The sequence below is a fragment of the Leuciscus leuciscus genome, assembly GCF_965113295.1.
Source record: "Leuciscus leuciscus genome assembly, chromosome: 2".
NCBI lineage: Eukaryota > Metazoa > Chordata > Actinopteri > Cypriniformes > Leuciscidae > Leuciscus > Leuciscus leuciscus.
In genome coordinates, this window is record NC_138726.1 from 25,386,665 (window position 1) to 25,403,752 (window position 17,088).

General features: G+C 39.4%; 1 protein-coding gene across 7 annotated transcripts in view; it reads right to left on the minus strand.

Moving 5' to 3' along the window:
- Nucleotides 1-17,088, minus strand: part of nhsl2 (NHS-like 2) — a 72,629-nt gene that overhangs the window by 30,289 nt on the left and 25,252 nt on the right. For 2 of the 7 annotated variants that reach the window (XM_082162538.1, XM_082162534.1), the window contains exon 1: nucleotides 3,005-3,332. The exons of 4 other annotated variants lie outside the window; for them this stretch is intronic. In XM_082162538.1, the coding sequence (XP_082018664.1) occupies nucleotides 3,005-3,086 (82 nt within the window). In that variant the 5' untranslated portion in view covers nucleotides 3,087-3,332. Of the gene's footprint in view, nucleotides 1-3,004; nucleotides 3,333-14,750; nucleotides 16,843-17,088 lie in introns of those variants that run through there. One more of the 7 variants, XM_082162535.1, reaches the window with a different exon arrangement.

The window sequence follows — 17,088 nt, forward strand, 5'->3', positions numbered from 1 at the left end:
TTTTTGTTTTTACTGTATTTTTTATCAAATAAAGGCACTCTTGGTGAACATAAAATATTATTTCGAAAAACAAGATCATACTGACCCCAAACTTTTGACAAAATCTTGATGTGTCTTCATGTTTTTGTGACAGGTGCTGCTTCACTGAGAGATGGAAAGTGACACAATGACCTGTGCTGATGGGAAATAACTAATTAATATGACTGTGAAAAGGACAAAATAACTCAAAATATCAGGGCCAGTAAGAAGTTTTTTTTAAATCTTCACAGTTCATTTCCCATCGGCAGGTGTGGGAATGGGGAGTGAATTTTAGACCCTGAACACAATATTATGATTTAAGATTGACAAAATGAAAGGGTAAAATATTATATTATTATCAAATAAATACAGACACAATAAATAAATGACAAATAGCCTACATAATACGACATTGAAAGTTTCTGTATGTGACTGCTGTGCTATCTGACCAACAGCTGTGTTTATGTGTCCAAGCTGCTTGTGACATGCAAGGTCAAAAACCCATGGATTAGGTCCACTATCTCACATACACAAAACCAAAAACACAAATATTCACAACAGATTTAACTGTGTTTTTGTACAAAACAATCCGATCCGATAAACCAGCGGTGAGAAAAACACTCTTTCAACTACGGCACATGCTGTTCTGGTCTAATGCAGGTTTCAGTGTGTGGATGTGCATAACTCACAAGTATTTCACACACTTCTGTTAAGAACACCAGATGTGTCTACTTGAATGTTGAGAATTTCTGTTTATATATAGATGATCATTTATGTGGTTTTATGAGGAAAGTGAACTAAGACGTCTCAGGGGTTGACACAGGAACACTGACGCAGTGTGGGAAAACACACACACACACTTAAACAGGCAGCATCAAACAGGCTTTCAATTGACTGGCAATACCACCTGTCCGTTGCCATGACAACAACTGCCCAGTCTCACACAGCAACACACAGCTCTCTCTCTCTATCTGTTCATGTCAGGGTACGGCCCTTCTCTGAGAGCATGACGTCAGCGTAGGAGAAAAAGTATGAATGAAAACAATGTGTGTATAGAAAGCAACGTGTGTACAGAGCACTGTGAACTCCAGACATTACACAAACACACGCACATATCGCCAGTCATTTGCAGTTGAATATTTGAGCACTACAACTGTGCGAGACCATCAATAACTTTGATCTCAGACAACAGACGGCACACTCAGAGCCAGTGGCATAAATCAGAAATAAGAACCAGAATTATAATACAAATTCACAATGAGGAGGATCACTTCCACATTACAGATTCTGAACCGTCCAAATATATTGCGTAGTGGAAACTGGATCCAGAATCAGAAGAACCTCCAGTGATTCAGATTCAGAACCTTCCAGTATGCTGAAAAAACCAACACTTTACAGCAGACACTGGATTTAGAATCAGATTCAGAATTTGAAACAGAAATTAAATAAGATTCAGAATAGGAATCGCAAAAATAATCGCTTTATTTTGATCACTATGGAAGCTTGTTTCTTCCATGTACGAGTTATAAAGTCAGAATTGCGAGATATAACCTCGCAAATCTGACTTTTTTTCTTGGAATCTCACGATTCTGACTTTATTACACGCAATTGGAAGTTTATATCTAGGAATTCAATATATCTCGTAATACTGAGAAAAGAAGTCAGAATGATGAGATATTAATTCGCAATTACGAGAAAAAAGGTCAGAAATGCGAGTTCATATCTCGAATTGTAGGATAAAAAGTTGCAATAATCTTTTACATTTTTTATTTTGAGGTGGAAACAAGCTTCCAGATAGATCACTGATTTGAAAACATCCACCCAAAAAATGCTCATTGCCATTATGTACACTGTATGCAGAATCAGAAGTTAGTATCAGTAAACAGAATCTAAAAATGAATCAGAATAAACTTTTCTTAATTGCTGATTCAGAACCTTCCAGTACTCTGGAGAAAAACCTCTTAACAGACACTGGATTCAGAATCAGATTCAGAATTAGACATCAAATAAGATTTAGAATAAGAATCACAAACATAATCACTTTATCCTGACACTACACTGATTCTAAATCATCCAGTAAAATAAATAATACCACACAATGAATGCTGGATTCATAAATATGAACATATTTGGGAACCATCCAGCTCAAAAAAACAAAACAAATACACTGCATAATGAATTCTGAATTAGAAACCAGCCAAGCGACATTAAAAAAGCCAACACTGCAAAACAAAGAGATGTATCCTTGATTCTGCTCCTTAAATATCCCATGAAGGCACCTTGTTTTAAGCCCCATAAACGCTCTTATGTCTAGGACGTTCTTGAGAGAGCGTGATAGTGTTAAAGACATATGTTTGCTTGTACCAATATAGTGTGCATGCGCGTGTCCTCTCTAATTCACAGATAAGAGATAGAGTGACAGCTCCACATCTCCACACTCCCCTGCTCCCTCATCTCCCCGTCCTGATCGTCTTCCCGAACTGCCATCACTCCTCATCTGTCTTAAACCTCTCTCCTCCCAATCCATTTACCACCACCCCTTTCCCCTCTCATCTTATTTTGTTCTCCATTCTCTCTGATCCTCTCTGACTCCGGCTGTCCTCTGTGTCTGTGTGGGGCTACACAGTTCTCAAGGCTTGCCACTTCTTTGATCCGTTCCTGTTCTCTCTCCTTTTTTTTTTTTTTGGATAACGGGAAGAAAGCGCAAGAGGTTTCAAAGAGCTCACAGTGATAACGAGAGGGCGAACAGTGGTTTCAAACCCAACGGTGACCCTGACTAGAGCAGCAACACTGATTAGTCACATGAAACCAGTCACAGACACTGATATCCTCTCACATGCACACACACATAATGACATGCGCAACACCTGAAGTGACAGTCAAATAAATCTGTGGCACTGTGGAGAGTGCATGTGCGAGAATGCGCGTGCGAGCAAATCTGTGCACACATCTAGTTGTGACACAGGTACGTGCGTGTGCGCTTTACCTGTTGCCCCCTTGGTTTTATGCCTCCCTTTTGCCCGGCGTTGGGAATTGCCCATAGTTCCGTGTTTCCTGTCCCAAAACATCACCTCATCCCAAGGTTGAAGCCACACAGATTGACAATGACTGAGAGTGTGTTGGTGCGTCTATGTGCGTGAGCACGGCAGCGCAAGCATGTGCGTGTGCCCGCCTGACACGGAGCAGTCGGCGAGACTGAGTCAGTTTGTTTGCGTGAACGTGAGTGTGTGAGGGTGCATGTGTATGTGTGTGAGTGTGAGAGAGAGAAAGAGAGCATGCGCCCCATCCAGTTCCATTCCAGCCAGTCAGAGTACAGGCTCTGCGTTCATTTCATTGAGAGCCAGGGAAGGCTGAACGGATGGATGTAGGGAATGCCGAAACGAGGAGAGGGAGAGGGAGAGAGAGAGAGAGAGGGGGGGTAGATAGAGGAGGGAGGTGGATGCTTTATCACCGCTGAGTGATTCTGAGGAGAGGTGGAGCCGCTGCAGTTGGAGAGGAAAAGAGAAACACAGAGAGAGTGCACGGGGCGAGAGAACATGAACAGCATTTTCTACACTGTGACCATCACCAAATCATTCTATCAGCCTTATTCAAAAGATTTCATCCAAAAATGAAAATGCTGCCATCATTTATTCACCCTTTACAACCTTAATGACTTTCTTCAGTGGAACATGAAATGATATATTTTTTTTTTAAAATGTCTGTTTTTTTGGCCATACAATGAAAGTTAGTGGGGTTCAGTGTTTTTGTTGTGTTTGTTTTTCATTGTAGCCTATGGACAAAAACAGTTCTTCTATTTCAATACCTTCTCAACTCAGAATCTCAACTGCTTGTTTACATTGTCGCAAAATGTAAACTATAATTATTCAACAGCTCTATAATATCTATAGTGTATATAAACTTGGATATATAATATATCCAACTTGATCCACATACGGTACATCCAGTACATAAATCGATTCAATACAGTACACTCATGTTAAGTGATATATATAGCAAATCTCATCTGCTTAATTGCTTGTATCATCGCAAAATAAAATAATCTGCTAAACATTAACATCATGATTTTTCTGTGAAATTGCTTTGAAACTATGCATATTGTGAAAAGCGTTGTATAAATAAATCTGCCTTGATTTTTTTGTCAGGAAAACTGTTTGATAATTGTGCAAAATAATGAAATTATTGAAATGAAAATATTAAAATAAAAAATATAAAACATTTGTGTGAGGGTTCCTTTTTGGGATTAGGAGACAGAAAATATCACTAGTTATGAATAAAAACAATTGAGAACCATGATAGAAAAACGGAAGTAGCAACAGCTATTTTCTTCTGTATCAAGACGTAGGCTATAAATATATACGAGTGAAACGGATAACGAAAAGACAAAAATGTAGAATGGGGACTTGGTATAGAACCAAGTCACTGTATAGACAACGTCGACTGGTTGTTGATTGGATGGAGGCAGATCTGAATGTGAGTTTGCAGTGGATTGTAAGAAAAGGGCTGGGTTTAAGCAGACTAAATGACAGGAGAAGTGCAGCATCACCTGAGAAGAAGTCTTTAGTTTCAATGGAATGTCCATTTACAACATCTTAATTCAAAATTACAAGGTCAAAAAAAAAAATTTAAACATGCATGGATGAATCATTCACAATAAGATCTATAAACCTGCGTTTAGAAAATAGATAGGGTGAATTTCCATTTCATGCCAACTTTAACCTTGTTTTCATTTTTCAGATATTTTGTGAGTGAGACTTCATTGTATTTGTTTTAAATGGTCAATGCTTTCGTGACACTCTAGCACAGTCATGCCAATGAAGACAGAGAGAGAGTGTGTGAGATGAGGGTGGGAATGATAGAGAGAAGGATGAGCAAAGATGCGGCAAACAGGGAGAGAGTGAGGGGAAAGAGAGTGAGAGAGAGAGAGAGATGAGAATCACAAGAGGCAGAGAGCTGGAGAGGAATATTGAGAGGAGGAGAGGTGGAGCGATAGAAAGGAGATGCTGTAAGTAAAAACAGACGCTATAAGGTGAGAAAGGGAGAGAGCGAGTAAGAGAGAGGTGAGAAAGGTGACGACAGCGATCTCACCGACAAAAACAAACACACAGGTTATGATGTGCGTGTCAAAAAATGTGTGATTGGTGGAGGAAGGATGCTTGCCAAGGACAGATGACTGTCAGCCCACTTTTTCCTGAAAAGGAGGAGATGGGAAATGAGGGACAGAGTAATAAATAGCGGAGGATAATAAATGAGTGTAAAATCCTGTTATGAGCCTAGGCTGCGTGTGAGAGCAGCTTGCCGTCCGAGCTGCTGACTGGCTGCGCACACACACACATGCGCACACACACACACACACACACACTGCAGTGGAGAGGGCAGGTCCCTCCCTCTACTGCAGACTGGAGGTTTAGCATTCAAAGCCACAACACTGTTCTCCATTATCAATTCATCACAGACATCTGTCTGGTAAACATCACATGCCCCGCCCCTTCACACACACACACACACACACACACACACACACACACACACACACACACACACACACACACACACACGCTCATACAGAGGTCACATCCACAAATATGTACACTCACCTACTCACAACAGATGCAGTGAGATCGATACAGGCTCTCATGCATTCATACTTATGCAATTTAACACACACAGATGCAGCTGCCTTCTAGCAAAATAGATATAAGACCAGAGGGAGTATTTATCTAAGAGAATAATTCCATATGAGGCCTAAAACTCAGCAACCGAATATTTATAAGAACAGCAGACATGGCATAAAAGAGGTCCACACACATCTCTCTCTCTCTCTCTCTCTCTCTCTCTCTCTCTCTCACACACACACACACACACACAAAGGTTTGTTTCATATTAGTGAGGACATCTCATAGACGTCCATTGTTTATAAATCAGGTTAAATAATATTTTCTATCTCCTAACGGCTACCCCCAAGCCTAACCCTCACAGAAACCATTGAATTTGTGGTTTCAAAATACGTCAAATGTCCTCACAAGTTGGTTATCATGATATTTCATTATATTAGTAGGAGATTTGGCCCTCAAAACCATTGCCAAACCTGTACACACACTGACAAACACACACAGGTAGCATGTCTAGCAGTGTGGCATTCTAACGCCAATCCATTGCACCAACAGACGCCAACCAACACGGATCATCAGATTATTACAGTATGTCACTTCCCAGACATTCCACGTCCTGACAAACGCTGATAGAACATGTCTAATCAGCTAAACCAAGTGACAACCAACGCCAACACATGCAATGTAACAAACTGATCCGACAAAACACAACAAAGTGTCTTTTGCTGTTGGTCTGCATCTGTAGGTGTAGTTTGAATTGGTCTCTATACTTCATTTAAATCTAATTTAAATTGAAAAAAATATATATATATATATTTATTTAAAGGTCAAAGTCATTTGTCATTTACAACACCTAAAATATACAGTTTCCCTTACACATCCATATTAAATTTAACCTAAAAAAACTACCCACGCCAATATACACACACACACACAGAGTACAATAAAACCACAATTTCTAATACATTTCCACTGGAGTGGATTCAAATATCTTTTAGCTCTCTCAAACATTTATAATACACCCCCTCCTACCTGGAGGCACTCTCCCCCTCAAACCCAGACACAGAACAGGTTTACTCTTTCACCTCAAATACCACGTCAACTTTTCCAGGACCCTCTGCAGTGATCAAACAGTCTTCCTTTAAAAACAGGAGGGAGAGGAAGGAAGGGGCAGAGGAAGTGCTCAGGCAAAGACTGGCTCAGTTGTTGAGCACTTTGCACAGGGCAACCTGAGGTCAAACACACACACTGACAATAGCATTACCCGAGTAAACACACACTGCTCCATTACACATTCAAAAGACTTTTCATGAACTATTCATGCACATTCATATGCACTCATGAATACTTATGTGGCTGTTATATACAGTGGGGTCCAAAAGAATGACACCACATTGAAAATCTGTGATTCTAATTTAAGCCTGGAATTCAACAGGATGTTTTACGATTTTTACACATTTAAAACTAAGAAACATGTTGAAAAATGAATAATATATTGCACATTTCTAGGGAACTTATCAAATAATCGAATCACATAGTCATAGATCATGTGATTTTGTACATACGGTCTGATTGAAGAGTAAGATGCTTTTTGGATAATCTCAAAATCATGTTAGAGAACATGATCATCAGGTTTGACACAAACTTGTGGAGGTCATGCAGCTTGAGTGCTGCTGCCATTAAAGCAAAAGAGAGACAAACCAAATACTGAATGATATATATCCTGTTTTATATTGTACAGAAAACATGGTTTTACCTATAAATTAGTCTGGCATCGACTAATGAAAATCAGCCAGCTCGAGGGGCGGCACCAAGCATGCATTTGAAAATCTCACCACACGCAATTGGATAACGCTACGACCAATCACAACAATAAACCCCATACGCTTAGCTACCAGCGGAGCTAACTGAGATTAGACTCTTGCCGTATCCAGTCGGCAAAACAGCAAAAATGCCTTTCTTGCAAAGGAACGATTCGAGCACCGTCTTCTGTTACTCTTTTAGATAAAAAGCCAAGTCTAACTAGTTCATTGTAGCGGCCAAAGCCATTTCAAACAACTGGTGTTCATCCATAGCCATCTTGCAATGAATGTTTACTGATGACTTCGACGTCACAGCGCTGTCGTCATCTGTTTAGCTCGCCTCTGGCCCACCTATATCAGATAACCCGATGTGATTGGTGCAGCTCAGATACAAGGGCATATTTAATGAGCATCATTACTCGACACCAGAGTAACTCACTGAGCAAATTCAACTTGTGCTCTCGCGAGAACTCTGGATTTCCAGGGTAGGTTTTACCTATCTAACATAACGTTTTCCTAACGTTCCCATTAAGTTATGCATATGTTATTTCGAAATGTTCTCTGAATGTTTAAAGCTTGGCTATAGGAACATTGAGGGAACATTCCATTTTATAATTCTGCAAACATGAGATCGTTACTTTTGAATGATCTCTAAACATTCTGAAACAAGTAGAAACAAATGTAAGACAAACATCCAACTGAAACGTTTTAGAAAAAAAATTCCATGACCGATGTATAAATAATGTTTTTGTGCTAACATTTTGAGAACATTATTAAAGACCAGATAACTTTAAACAAATGTTCTAACATCAGTGGAATAATGTTTGTTCATAACTTTGAGAGAACTTTGCCAGAGCGTTAGCCAAAGTTCTGAGAACGTTCCCTGTTAAAGCAGCACTCAGTAGCTTCGGGACTTCTTCGCTGTATTCTCGCTTTTTGCTCGCAGGTTTCTCTCTAGAGCTCCCCCCACAGCTTCGGAATAGATATTTGACAACACTGTTGTAAAAACTCGTTGTTGATTCTCAGACACCAGAGGCTATAGATCAACGACATCAAAGCAGATGGGACATTCTTTAAAACGTCTTCTTCATTCGGGTTCGGACAGCGTGAGGGAGCGCAATAATGACAGCATTCTAGCAGATTTCTTTTGGCCGTAAAGCAATTGTTTACATCGCGAGACCTGATATCACGCGAGACTTCCTGACGCAGCGGCCGGCGGCCCGCCGGCTCAAAGTTGCAAGTGCGTATTTTCCGCTCACGGGCACCAGGGGGGTGTGCGAAACGACCACCATTCAACCCGAAATAAGTAATATAACCATTCCAATGACTCCGAAGCTGTTCAGTTAAGGTAAAAAAAGTTACTTAGTTCACCTTTAAGACAAATTCATACAGCACTGACATACGCCGACCAATGCAGACAATCACCAGATTACAGGAAGTCACTTCTCAGACATTCCACGACCCGACAAGCGCCGATTCGGCATGTTTAATCAGTGAAAACAAGCTTTGACAGATGCAAACAGACACCAACTGATCCCACTAACACACTGATCCCACACTGACAAAGTATCTGTTACCGTATGTCGGCATCTGTCGGTGCAGTGTGAATTGACCTTTACCTGGGTGAGGCCTCACACCAAAAAATTCAGTGCGATAAACATTTTAAATTGAATGAATGGCTGCGTCTGTTCAGACCAACACCAACATTCGTATGCAGTTAATGTCACATTGACTGTTTTTATAGAGCTGTTTAAGTGGCAGGGAATAGCGGAGAAAGAATCCAGAACTGTCATACAGGTTTGGACTGACATGAGGGTGAGTAAATTATGACAGAATTTGGGTGAACACTTTCTTGTACAATGATGACACAAACTGAAACATCACAAAAAAAACATGGTTCCACATCTCACTGATCACAGCACTCGCTCGCTGTTCTTTTCACCCCATTATATCAAATGAAAATACATGAATTTTTGCATCCAGATGATATGCAAATGAGCAATATTTTAATGAATTATTCAAAATCATCTGATATCAAATATGTTTGAAGTAAAAAAGGCTCACAATCACCTAAAATCTGTCCAGTGTTGAATCTGCTACTATTGATTTTCATGTCTAACTGGAGAAAAGAAGACTTGAGATCTCATATAGACACGGAGAAACAGTAAGGACGATTAGAGCTCGTACAGTAACAGCTGTCTGACTGCTGACTGACCAAGCTGAAAGTGACAGCTGGCTTCACAGCTGCACTGATCCTATTGTTTTTCACTGGACAGGAGAGAAAGTGTGAGATGAGATCAGAGCCGCTCCGCTGTCATCTCTCCTCGTCCTTTTCTCAGACCACACACATTCAAGAGTGACCCGTGTGAAATTCACACAAAACTAAAACTAAAGCTATCCGAAATATTTAATATAAATGACTAAAACAAACAAGAATGAAAATGAAAACTGAAAATATAAAAATAAAAGCTAACTCACAACATTAAAAAATCCTATAATAAATAAATACTAGGATATCATGTGCTGAATATCTCTTCCACTGAGCTTTTCCTCTCATATTGTCCCTCTAAACTCTGAAATCATCTGCTGTAGTGTTTTGTTTTTTTAAGGAGTTAATAAAAATCAGTTAAGAATGATAAAAGCGTCCCCTGGGGTCCATCAGTGGATTATGCGTGGCTTCACACTTCCTCTCTGGAATGTGAACAGCTAGTCGCGCCTAAAGCCTGCCAGTGTGTGCGAGCACCTCACCCTTCAGATGACAAGAGCTAACCAAATCAGGTCTATTTACACCACAGAACAAATAAACTACTGTCTTACTATATCTAGATTTGTGACTTCCCCCACACAAACATGGTGCTGGAAGCAGAGAGAGAAAAACACTGTTTCATAGACCCAGGAAACAGAACAAAGGGGATAAATCGGGTTTTACGGTACCTTAGTGCACATCCAGAGTGTGTTCAGATCAGTGCTGCCAATCCACAATATCATTCAGCTCCAATCCTGTAGTTCCTGTTTTACAGCATGAAATCAGATGTCCTACTGTCACTGAGATGTGTGTGTATGTGTATGCCTGTCCATGGTTTATCATCGAGAGGCTGAATCTAGAGCACTGGACATCTGGCCGCAGATTGAGATTTGGAGTAATTGGCTGTGGATTAATAATCCGACTCGACTGCTGGCGGCATATAGAAGAGGAAGAACATGGCAGATTACAACCCGTAACTGTCCATCCACCCGCTGGATTACACACACACCCCATCAGCGCTTCAACTGCCCTTCTCCAATTCTCCTCTGTGCTCGACAGTCGTCTAGATAGAAAACCATTCTTTAGTGCCTTAATCTAATTTTCAGACTCTCTTTCATCGATTTATGTATTTTGAACAATCATTTCATTTAATTTGATTATTCCGTTGGTTCATCTCTTTTAAACTCCTCCATGCAGCGCTGGATTAGGGGATTGTAATTCCAGCTAAACTGCTCAGTTTATTGGAATGAGAAGGAGGACTGTGCATGCAGAGCAGGGGAGGTTTAAAGGGACATCAGGTTTGTCGTTCAGCTCACGCTATGATAGGATGGAGAAAGTGGGGTGGAGCGGCTCAAACACTACATCAAAAGTCTCTGTACAAACGAGGACGGCTGTCCTGCTGCCAGAGACGGAAGCACAGGAGGATTTGCTTCATGCAAGCAAAAACAACTGACAGAGGAAAGAGACCCAGAGCTGTGGATTGATTAACTTACAATTGACTATTGTTTATGGCTTGATAGATGATCAAATCTTATCTTTGAAAGGTGAAAATATGGGTTCTGACTCATGTCTGTGATGCTCAAAATGGTGGGATACAGAACTTACAAAGCACATCCTAAGGCATGAATGGGTGGAATTCATGCAGAAGGTTCTGGAAAAGAGAAGTTCTTTCCAGAAAATCAATTATCTAGATCAGGGATTTCAAACCTTGTTATGCCATGGACCCCCAAATATGATGATCCACCTGCTTCCTAAATAAAAAAGGATTTCTATATATTATATATCATTTGTAAAGACTATCATTTAGTATAAATCAATTTATACTAAAAAACAAACAAACAAATAAATAAATCATACTAAAATTAAATAAAAAATACACTACTGTTCAATGATTTGGGGTCTGTTATTAATACTTTTATTCAGCAAGAATGCAATAAATTGATCAAAAGCAACAGTAAAAACATTTAGAATGTTAGAATGTTATTTGTTATTTATTTGTTTATGATGGTATAATGTTTCAAATGAATGCTGTTCTTTTGAACTTTCTCTTCATCAAAGAATCCAAAAAAAAGAAAGAAAACTGTATCAAGGATTCCATAAATAATATTTAGCAGGCAGCAGCACAACTATTTTCAGCATTGAAAATAATAGGAAGTGTTTCACCAAAATCAGTGTCTCATTTTAAAGGCTGCACCCTCCGGATTTGTCCGCATTTGTCAGCCGCGTACATCATTGAGGCTACTTACAGTACTAAATACAGTAATTTACACCTCACAAGGAATTACATCCAATTCTATATTGGTAACTTCCCTAAAATAAGACAACCGTATGTGGTCAACAAATGTGACCTCCGGAGGGAGTAGCCATAGGAATGAGACACAGCTAGCATGATTTCTGAAGAATCATGTAAGACTTATAACTGAGAGTAATGGCTGCTGAAAATTCAACATTCTATCAGTTTATGTATTCCCTGGGAATCAAACCCATGTCCTCATGTTTGAGCTACTAGAACACTGTTGCTCTTCATGTTGCTCTTCATTTTACATTGTCCCATTGCAACCACCTAGGGTTCCCCAGACCAAACATTTGAAAACCCCTGATCTAAATCTTTTGTCGAGATGTTTTATCAAACCACATTTCCACTTAGAAGCAATCCTCCTCACCAAACTAGATGGAGCTTAGAAATGATGGACTACCAGAAGCTCATGGCACAATCACTGGGGTCAGGTGCCCCAGTCATTTAGTTATGTAAGAGGAATCCTGGATCTGTCCCATCCACTCGCACACTCACATACTCCATTACATAAGCCCGTTGATGACAGACTGCTGATAAATGTCTGTTTTCTCAACTATGCCCTTGTGTATGTATGTGATCTGTATACTCAGAGAAAGAGAGAATGACATGCACCCTCACTGAAACACTCTCATTCTCTGAACCACAGAAGCACACACGCATACATTGTTAAACACAAGAGATCGTAAGAAGGATCTAACAGTTAACAAAAGACACACTGTTCAGAGAGACAGCAACTGAGAGAAAATAAGAGAACCCAAATGCTAGATCTTCACTCATATAAACAAAGACTTATAGGACTGTGTGTCAGTCGGTTTGCAGGCTAATGTTGTCTGGGGTTGAGTGTTTCAATGAGTGAGTTTAGCAGGAATACTGTCTTTTTAATTTCTGCGACTCATCGCGGTCCACTGTGTACGTTTAGTATTGCCTCTGCCAAAATAAAGCTCATTTACACTCAATAAATATATAAATATTTACAGTAATTATTTAAGCTGTGTCTTGAGGCTTGAGCTTTCTTAACTGTGAAATTGAATGCCAAACAGCTTTTTAAACTTTAAATATTTCAACAATTGTTCTACGCCACCAGCAGTACCACATGCAATTGTTAAATAAATATTGTTCACAGAAATTTGTCATATATATAAAAACATATAGCCCTGTCTAAAACTTATCGCTTATCACTTTTAGCTGAGATAAAATACATGGTATTGAAACTATGCGCCATTTAAACAGAAAATACATCCTTTAATATCTGGGTGTTTCTTCAGCTTCAGACACTTAATTTCCCAGGGGTCGATTTTTTCTTTTTGATATATGAAAAACACATTAAAACTGGAACGTTTTATCATGCAAAACAACACAGTTGTGTATTTCAAGAAAAGGGAAAAAAAAAGATAGAATACTGTTTGGTGGTCCACTGTTGGATATTGTTAGTGGACAAATAAACTACTGTAAATAAACTATAGTGTGATAGTGTGAAACGTGTCTTTAAAGGGTTAGTTCACCCAAAAATGACAATTCTGTCATCATTTACTGGAATTCATGCTGGTTTATACTGGATTTTTAAGCAGGGTCTTCAAAAGACTTGGATTAAATCATTCGATTTATATGGATTATGTTTATTATGTATTTTTGTGTGTGTGTGTGTGTGTGTGTGTGTGTGTGTGTGTGTGTGTGTGTGTGTGTGTGTGTGTGTGTGTGTGTGTGTGTGTGTGTGTGTGTGTGTGTGTGTGTGTGTGTGTGAACTATCCCATTCCCTTTAAGAGGCTGTTTTTTCCAAGAATGCCCATAGTTGAAGAAACATCCATTATCCTTTTTGCCATATTAATAATTAGGGGTTCAACAAGGTATAAGAAGAAACTGGACCTGTTTCTTAATGACAGCAGTGACTCCAGCTGCAAAGTGACCCTGTGCACCACGTCAACCAACTGTTACTATGATTAAATGTGACAACAGCAATATTGTTAAGCTTCATATAAATGCTTGACTGACATTGACACTAACAGTAAGTGAAACAGCTAAACAGCTAAAGAGTAAAATGCTTTAGGAACATCTGTATGCTGTGTTTCTGTGATCATACCTCCAGAAGAACTGTGCTAATAAAAACGAGTTAATGTTACAAGACATGGAGCAGAAGAATGATCAGATTTCCCCCATGAAACTGTGTGTCAGTGTAAGCACATGACGTCTCTTCCAGCATACCACATTGGTTTCAATTGGCTTTTCTTCTCGTCTATGGCCATAATATATTCTGCTCGCTCAATCATCATAAAAGCTGTGTCAGCATCTTTAGTTTAAGCACCTTCTGTCAAACCTGCAGAGTTGCTTGAAAATCACTATTACTTCATTCCTACACGGGAAACAGAAAGAGAAAAGGGAGGCGAAACTCTGATAGCACAGCAGGTTTCGGTACTCTCATGACATCTCTCTTCCCTCTGGCTCTTACAATATGCTGGCTGTCAATCATCAACTCCATACACAAAGTTCTCCAAAGGCCTAGATGCTGGGAATTTTCTGTCATTAGCCAGCCGTCAGTCATAAAAACATGACTGAAAATCGACGCTTCTCCCTCACTGTCATGTAGCCTCATCAAACTCCACAAACATAATTGGTCAACCTGTGGAAGTAATTGCCAGGACACATCACACAGATTTTGCAAGTTGCATTGGCAGGAAAACTAAATAAAAATGGTCACTGGAAGCAAAACTTGCAGACTATTTCATCTCATTCTGACAAACAAGTTTCTAGTGGTAAACAAAGTTTACCTGTTCAACACTCACCTGGATCATAGACCAGGACCCACCTTTCCCGATTCCCACAGGACAAATTGACAAAGCAAATGGAAAAGGACACTAGCATGAGCTGTTCTGCTCTGCTGCAAGAGAGGGTGAGGGGTGCAGAAGAACGCGGTCACATTTAGGGGGCTTAGAGAGAAAATAAAAAAGAAGGAGTGGTGGGAGGGAAAGAAGGTGGAGTGAAGAGGAAAAACGGAAGGAGAAATAGGAGAGAGAGCCCCCCTTCTTTCCTCAATTTTTTTTAACTCATGGCAGACTTTGTGAAAACCCCATGAACTGGGCCTTGGAGGAGGGAACGCATACTTTACTCCTCCTATCCTGGTTTTGCTCCCTCCTTTTCACTCCGTCCTCTGGAGCCATTTCCCAACAATATTGTGGAGAGATTAGTGAGGAGGGGGTTGAGGCCTCCTAAAGCTCCTCACCACACAGACATTATTGAAGAAAGAAAGAATATGGAGGACCAGACCAAAACTAATCACAAAGAAAACCCAGAAACTATGTGGAGCCGCTGGAAGATTTGTTTGTAGTAAATGAATAATCCCCTCCTGCCTTCCGAGCCATTCGGCATTCCCAACACGGAGGAGGCTGGCGTTTGTAGCTTTAAGACTTAGAATAATATTGTTTCAATGGAGGGTGTTATAAGATGAGGCGAAAACCTTAGAAACTCAAACAGAACAGAAAATGCACAATGTATTTAAGCAGAAACAGATGAGCACCGCAGAGATGGAGAGATGATGGATGGGTTTATGGAGCTTGTAAGGTACTGAGCGAAGACGATGAGAGCCAAAACTCTGAAGACCTCAGATTCACACACACACATAAACCTCAGTCGCATAAACATACGCCATCTAGAGGCAAAACACAAACGTAAGGCTGGGAATTAGTTCAAGTCTAGTGCAGTGATTCTGAATGTGATCATATCTGATCTTATTACAGTAGATTTGTGAGCACTGCCACTATAGCATCATGGGTGAGTGCGGTGCGTAGAGAGGCAACTTTACACTGTGTAACTTTCCTACAGCAACAGCACCTGGCCCTTCAGTCAGCCTCTCAGTTTTTCAACAGGCAGGAAGAAACATGAGAGAAGAGAAGAGAAGAGAGGGATGAATAAACCCAAAGAAAGAATGCCCTCCACTCTGACATCTGAGAGGATTAGAACTGCTCCAGAGGTTAAAGCTAGGACTTCTCTTTCTCATACGATCTCTGCACACTTCCTTCACTTTTACACACCTTTCTCTAAACTGAGATGATCCTGTGACGCTTCACCTTCATCTGTGCCCCACACTTTACGTTGCAAACAACATTTAAATTGCTAATATTTCATTAAGGTCCACAAGTAATCAAATTAGCCCTACTTACTTTATTAGAACACATTACTAGTCTTGTGGTGAACCATGCAAGTTAATCCACAGAAGAAGAAAAAAATTGTCTTTGTAACCTTTAGTCAACCTTTACTTCTGTTTTTTTTCTCATTCAGTATTCAGTATGAATATCAGCAGTGCTGCAGGTAATCACAACAGTGCTCAGAAAAAAATTGAATGATGAGCAATAGTTCAATAAACAAGAAGTTAATATTGAGTAGCCTAACTTAACACAACTTCTGTTTTTGCTCCACCAATGAAAACAATTTCAAACAAGGCCAAAGCAGAACCGCTACAGAATGCATTGCACATCACTAATCAACATACAGTCGTGGTGATTTGTTCTTGAATAAATCAGTTTTTAATGAATTGGCTAAGGGAATTATTCAATGAATCGATCATGAAGAAAGCCACATGTCGCCACCAACTGATGTAATAATGTAACAAGTAAAAAGCACCCACAAACACAAACTAACAGCATTTAGAGCTGAAGTTTGTTTGGGGTGGGATTATCTTGTCTTGTTCCGTGTTTTAAAAGTTTCAAATAGATATGTGCTGGTATTCGGTAATACGATATATCCCGATAATGAACATGCATGATACTGTTGGGCACTTCAAAATACCGTGAAAAATTATTTAACATTAGTTAATTTATTAGTTAACATAAACTGACAATGAAAAATACTTCTAAAGCATTTATTAACCTTAATTTAATTTCAACATCTATATTGAAATTATATTATCTATAACTTATCTATAACTCTTTATTAAAATTTCATATTAAGTAAAATAAAATAAAAATATCTAAAGTTGTAAGCTGTTATTTAATGGATCTGAGCTAACATGAACTAAGAGTTTTTAACTAACTTTAACAAAGAATAATAACTTCTGTAACAGCTATTGCTCATTGTTAATGTGTTAATGCATTAACTAACTAATGAGACCTTATTGTAAAGTGTTAC